This window comes from Hydra vulgaris, chromosome 11 (genome assembly GCF_038396675.1).
Source record: "Hydra vulgaris chromosome 11, alternate assembly HydraT2T_AEP".
NCBI lineage: Eukaryota > Metazoa > Cnidaria > Hydrozoa > Anthoathecata > Hydridae > Hydra > Hydra vulgaris.
Window position 1 is genome coordinate 11,631,766 of NC_088930.1, and position 7,492 is coordinate 11,639,257.

The 7,492-nt window shown below is 25.6% G+C and overlaps 1 protein-coding gene across 1 annotated transcript; it reads left to right on the plus strand.

Annotated features, from left to right (window-relative positions):
- The first annotated feature begins 2,374 nt into the window (after window positions 1-2,374).
- LOC136086848 (uncharacterized) lies at window positions 2,375-2,806 on the plus strand. The gene has a single exon (XM_065809342.1). The coding sequence runs from the start codon at window positions 2,375-2,377 to the stop codon at window positions 2,804-2,806; it is 432 nt and encodes a 143-aa protein (XP_065665414.1).
- The last annotated feature ends 4,686 nt before the right edge of the window (window positions 2,807-7,492 follow it).

Consider the following 7,492-nt stretch of genomic DNA (forward strand, 5'->3'; position numbering starts at 1 on the left):
CCCGTTAACATTGAAGCCGTGAGTTAATATTACAATTTAAAAACTTTAAACATAAAAGTATATATATATATATATATATATACATATATATATATATATATATATATATATATATATATATATATATATATATATATATATATATATATATATATATATATATATATATATATATATATATATATATATATATATATATATATAATTTCTACAAAGATATTATAAAACTTATAATAAGATATTAAAATAGCATAAGTTTTCAATAACAACATATTTAAATGAAAAATTAAAGTCAGAATATCAAAAAAAAAATAAGTTATGACTTTTTCACACAAAAAACAAACAAAAAAGTAGATGAAAACCTATTCAGTTTATATATTTTTTTATTATTTTATAATCAAGTTTTAAAATAAAAATTTTAGATCGAAATTTTTTCCTAATAAGAAACGTTTACATACTATTTTGAATTGTTCAAAAGATATGTTTTGAAGAATGTTATTTTTATTAACTTTAAAAAAAACTCATTCCATAGAAATGCTCCACGATATTGAATTTGGAATGAACTGAGTTTGAAATAGAATCTTGGAACTACAAAATTATCATCTGAAAAATTTGTGGGGTACTTATGAGAAATTTTAGTAAAGTAAAAGTGAAATATATTAGGCGACAAACCATGTTTAGATTTAAACATGAACAGCATAACTTGATATATGTTAAGTTTATAAACATTGAGTGCATTAAGTTCAATTAAGAAAGGCTCTCCATGAGCAGTTCTCTTAACGCCAAAAATAATTTTGAATGCAATTTTTTGTTTACTATAAATTTTTTTAAGCTTTCCATAGTTGCTACTTCCCCATGCAATATTGCAATAGGATAGATAGCTATGGAGAAATGAAAAATATATAATTTTTAAAGACTTGATATTAGGAAATGGTTTAACTCTATATAGAACAGAAACATTTTTGGAAATTTTATTTTCAATAGATTTAATATGAGATTTCCATGATATATTTTCATCTAATATTATTCCCAGGAAGTTTACATTTGATTCTCTTTTAATAACTGAATTATTCATAAAGAGATTGGGTAATTTTAGAGGGAGGTGATCACTCTTACTAGGTTTATGAAACAACAAACTATTAAGTCTGTGAATCTACTCAATTTTTTAGTAAAAAAAAAAAAAATAATTTTTCAATTTTAAATCTAAACATTCGAAGTATTTATAAAAATGTTGATAATCTAAAATTATTATTGCATGATCTAAACCACGATTTTAAAATAATTAGTCTCAGGGAAACGTGGTTAAAAAGCAATGAAAATAATTTTAATTATGAATTAAATAACTACCTTTCAATTCACCAACCTCGTCAAACACACGTTGGTGGTGGTATAAGTATCTTTATTCACAAATCTATTAACTTTATTTTGCGTAATGGCCTCAATGTTAACGAAATAAATTGTGAGTCGTTATGGATTGAAATAACATATAAAGCAACCAAAAATATTATCATTAATTTTATTTATAGAAAGCCAGCTGGAAATTTCAAAAAAAATTTTAAAACCTATTTAACAAATTTTTTAAGCAACACTAACATAACAAAGAAACATGTGTACTTAACTGGTGACTATAATATAAACTTGTTAATAAGGGTATTTTTTAAATACCCTTATTCAACATAATATCATTCCAACAATAAACAAATTAACCGGAATAACTAACACTTCTCGACATTACTTGATAATATATTTACTAATAATATTCATAATTGCCTCTTAGAATCTGGTATAATCAAAACTGACATAACAGATCATTTCCCAATATTCTTAATTACAAATAATATAACTGATAATCATTCTACCTTAAAATCTACAATCCAAACGCGACGGATCAATGAAAACTCTTTGTTGTACTTTCAAAATCCAATACAATGAAAACTCTTTGTTGTACTTTTCTGAAAAAATTGATTGGAATCTTATATTACAATCACAAGATGCAAATAAGGCGTATGAACTTTTTTAACGCAGTTTTGTAAATACTATGAATTGGCATTTCCAATAAAAAAAATAGTAATAAATTCTAACTCACTTTTAAACCCTTGGATGACCAAAGGTTTACTTAAATCATCTAAGAGGAAACAAAGACTTCATGAAAAATATTTAAAACATAAATCATATAAAAATGAAATAAATTACAAAATTTATAAAAACTTGTCTGAAAAAACAAAGAAACACTCAAAAAAAGTTTATTATGCTAAGATGTTAGAAAAAACCCAAGGAAACACACAAAAAAACTTGAAATGTGAGAAAGCAGATAATTGGTAAAAATAAATGTGCGAACAATAATTTGCCACAAAAACCCTTTATTGATGGGAAAATGATCAGTAATAAAGAAACCATAGTTGAAAAGCTCAACGACTATTTCCTTGAAGTTGGCCCAAAGTTAGCTGATAAAATTCCAAAAAACACCACAAATTTCGAATCCTATATAAAACCAACCAATATATCTATGAAAGAAGTTAATTTAAATACAAGTGAGGTGCGTAATGCGTTCAATAGTCTGAAAAATAATAAATCTGTTGGTATTGATCAAATTAGCGTGAACGTAGTTAAAGCAATCTTCGATATCATTGAACCATCTCTGCTTCATATTTTTAACCTTTCAATAAAATCCGGTATTGTACCGAAGAAATTAAAAATTGCTAAAATATCACGCATTTTTAAAACTGGCGATGACACAATTATGTCAAATTATAGACCTATTTCTGTCTTAGCATGTCTCAAAATTATTAGAAGATATTATGTATGATAGACTTAATAACTATCTAACCAAAAACAAAAAACTGTGTAATAAACAATTTGGATTGAAAAAAAAATATTCAACGGATCATGCAGTAATCGAATTAATAAATTATATATCCGATGGGTTCAATAATGATTATTATACACTAGCGGTTTTTATTGATCTGTCAAAAGCATTTGACACAGTTGACCATGACATATAAAACTTTATAATAAAACTAGAACTCTATGGTGTATTAAACAATAACCTACTCTGGTTTAAAAATTACTTGTCAAACAGAAAACAATACATTGTATAAAGAAAATGAAACAGGAAACAAAATTATAACTTGTGATGTTCTCCAGGGATCCATCTTAGGGCCACTTTTATTTTTGCTGTACATTAATGATTTATATTTAGCTTCCAAAACTTTAAATCTTATTTTGTTTGCTGACGACTCTTATCTTTTTTACTCAAATAAAAATATAAAAGATCTTTTTAAAATATTTAATGAAGAACTAATAAAAATGAATTATTAGATTACTTGTAATAAACTTTCATTAAATGTACAGAAAACTAAATTTGTATTGTTTCATAAACCTAGTAAGAGTGATCACTTCCCTTTAAAACTACGCTATCTCTTTATGAATAATTCAGTTATTAAAAGAGAATCAAATGTTAACTTCCTGGGAATAATATTAGATGAAAGTATATCATAGAAATCTCATATTAAATCTATTGAAAATAAAATTTCCAAAAATGTTTCTGTTCTATATAGAGTTAAACCATTTCCTAATATCAAGTCTTTAAAAACTATATATTTTTCATTTATCCATAGTTATCGATCCTATTGCAATATTGCTTGGGGAAGTAGCAACTATGGAAAGCTTAAAAAAATCTATGGTAAACAAAAACTTGCATGCAGAAATATTTTTGGCGTTAAGAGAACTGCTCATCGAACTGCTCAATCTCTTAATTGAACTTAATACACTCAATGTTTATAAACTTAATATAAACCAAGTTATGCTGTTCATGTTTAAATCAAAATATGGTTTGTCTCCTAATATATTTCACTCTTACTTTACTAAAATTTCTCATAATTTTGTAGTTCCAAAATTCTATTTAAAACTCAGTTCATTCCAATTTCAATATCGTGGACCATTTCTATGGAATGAATTTTTTCAAAAAGTTATTAAAAATAACATTCTTAAAAACATCTCTTTTAAAACAATTCAAAATAGTATGTAAACGTTTCTTATTAGGAAAAAACTTCGATTTAAAATATTTCTTTTAAAATTAGACCATGAAATAAAATAAGTAAACTGAAAAGGTCTTCACCTATTTTTGTTTTGATTTCCTGACTTTTATTTCCTATTAAAATATGCTATTATTGCAAACTTATGCTATTTTAATGTCTTATTATTTAGTTTGTAGTATCTGGAAATATTTTTATTTACTGTTTTACCTATTTTTATGTTTTAAGTTTTTTGAATTGTACTGACGGCTTCAATGTAAACGGGGCTCGGCGATAAGACAATATATGTCTTCTTCTTGCTTCGGCCATTAATTATATATGTAAACAATTTTTCTGTTTGTAAATAGTATTAAACGGCAAAAAATAAATGTAATAAAAAAAACTCACGTCAACTCGTACGCCGGCGCTGAACTCTTTGAATCCTTTTTGAGACATTTTATGTTTTTTTTTTTTTTTAATCTTTTTCTGGATATTAATCAGATATTCTGGATATTTTCTGAATATTAAAGTTCCATTAATTAGATATATAATATTGATTACTAGTTCTTAATTCAAATGCATAAAGTTTTTTTTAATAAACGTAATTATAATTGCTGTTATTTCTATGACTTTAAGTTACACCATATCTAATGTTTTATAATCTATTATCTTGATGTTTTTACAAAATTAAAAATATTCTCAAGTTTTGATTTGCTTTTAATTCTATTAACATTGGGTTTGCAATAGCGCATATATAGGGGAGACCGGGGCTAGTTGGCCGCAGAGGTAAGTTGACGAACTGCGTTTATGTTTAGAGCCTTTCATCAGAAAGTGACAAAAATTACTCAGAAACTTCCTCATTGACCATTTCATCATTCACTGTAGTATTGTCAGGATTCGCGCATGCGCATGGGAGATATTGAGATTTATGCGTTTTTTGGACAAAAACGTAACTTTTAGAACATCGCTTCCTTTTTACTTTACAAAGAAAATATTTAGTCGTATGAAAAAAAAATTATTGTAAAAGTTCCAGTCACAATTGGTTTACTATATCCAGTCGGACTTTTTTTTCAAGCTGCCGTTTTTCAGGATCTATAGACTGTTTATTAAAAAAAAAGCTTTCGGGGTAAGTTGACAAATTTTTTACGGGGTAAGTTGGCTCATAGCATTTACTATGGAAAAAAATATTTATTTTTATAAAATTATTTTTTTTATTTTTAACAATATTGAAAATATTTATTCTTACAAAAAAATTAAAAATAATTTTATTTAGTTTTTTTTTCCACAGATAAAAGGTGGGTTACTGTTTGGCTTTTATACGGACTAATATTTGGTACCAGCTAAAAGTAATATTAAATTTTGGGATAAAATTGTTGCAAAAATTAATTTAAAAAAAGTTTCCATTAATTTTGCACTTAATAGTGCATTAATAATCATTTTTATAGTTTGCGCCCGTGGTGGGGTAAGTTGGCGCAAATTTTTTTTTTTTGAGGGTCCGGAAAGGCCCCAAGAATTTTTTTTTTTAAATGAATGCAAATTTTATAAAATACCCTAATCCATACTCTTTAAGACTACACTTTAATACTTTTAAAAAAATGTACTGTTAGGCCTACAGAGCTCATAGAGTAAAAACCGAGCCAACTAGCCCCGGTCTCCCCTACTATTCACTTTGAGTTTCTACGTGCGTTTGTTTAAAACATTCCGTTAGAGAAATCTGCTGTAACGACTTCAAACTTTTTTTTCATTACGAGGCGCAAAACTCAAACGCGTGTTCTACCGTAAAGCGAGTGACGTAATAATAATATTTTAAATCAGTGCTTTGTTAATAGAAGGAAGACAGAATTTTACTTTTAAGTTAAACAAGTTTTATCTTTAACTTGGGTAAACTGATCAATTTCTGGCCGCTTTGCCTTTATAATTTAAAAAAATAAATTCACATCGCGTAATATAAACAAACAAGTTTCGATTTAAATAGGTTACTTAACGATGAATACAGTTAGATAAAGTTAAAAAAAAAAAATTGAATTTAGGCATCAGTTGTTTAGGTATCAATTTTTTTGAATGCTAGTAAAAGACCTATTTCTGGCCATTTGAACTTAATTCTGATTGTATAAAGAAATTCACAAATTAAAAGAACTATTGATATTATACAGTTTTAACAATATTTTTTTCCAATATTACATGCAATTCGAGCGATTTACAAACGATTTGCCCTCTTCATTTAAGATTTTAGTGCTTATGAAAAACAGCCAGAATTAGGACGTGATCAGAAATAGGTCAGTTTACCCTAAATATTTTTAATCGAAATATACTAGCGGGTGCGATCGCTCTCTTCACGTGAAACACGTGAAGAGAGCGATCGTAAATTAAATATTTAAACAAGAGCTCGTAAATCACATGTTTTATAAAAGTATAGTTACTATATTGTACAAAATGTGATAGTAAAATCATAATTATTTTGTTATTACTAGATTTTTATGCAGTTATTCAATTTTACTTTTATTATTCTCGCCTATTATTGACATTTATTTTGATTTTAACAAACGCGCACATGCTTCTCTTTCAAAATCAATAAATCAGATTGCGAATATCTCTAAGCCTGTATAGGGTTGCAAAATATGCCGCTTGCTAAATCACAAGCACTGTGCATAAATTTATAATACCAGTAATGAGCCAATCCATAACCGCTATTTCGATACTTCAAAAAGTCCGGTAATACTGGTATTCCGGAATCATTACTACAGGTATTGAGTGCATTAGTCTTGATACCCGGTAACCGGTTATCTCCTAAAAGAAACCTTATCTCCTAAAAAATCTCCTAAAACCTTATCTCCGGTTATCTCCTAAAAGAAACCTTTTCGAGATGTCTTATCTCCAAAAAGTCAACAAAGTTACTTTTTGGAGATAAGACAATTCTATACTTCCTATAAAAAACAAATTTTAATAAAAAATTAAACTTTGATAATAAAAATAAATACATAATAAATAAATTTCAATAAAAAGTTCTATATTTCCGTTATTTTAAGAGAGATTGAATTTAAAATATAAAGTATATATATATATATATATATATATATATATATATATATATATATATATATATATATATATATATATATATATATATATATATATATATATATATTATTATTATTATTATTATTATTATTATTATTATTATTCAGTGATCAAATACAAATACAATAATCTATTTATAATTTGATGAAGAAGTGCTACACCAGGCCCCTCTATGCTGACGAACATGGAGATACAGACGCTACAGACAAAGCAGCAATTGTATCTATAAAGTTACTTTATAGATACAATTATATATATATATATATATATATATATATATATATATATATATATAAATATATATATATATATATATATATATATATATATATATATATATATATATATATATATATATATATATATATATATATATATATATATATAATTGTATCTATATC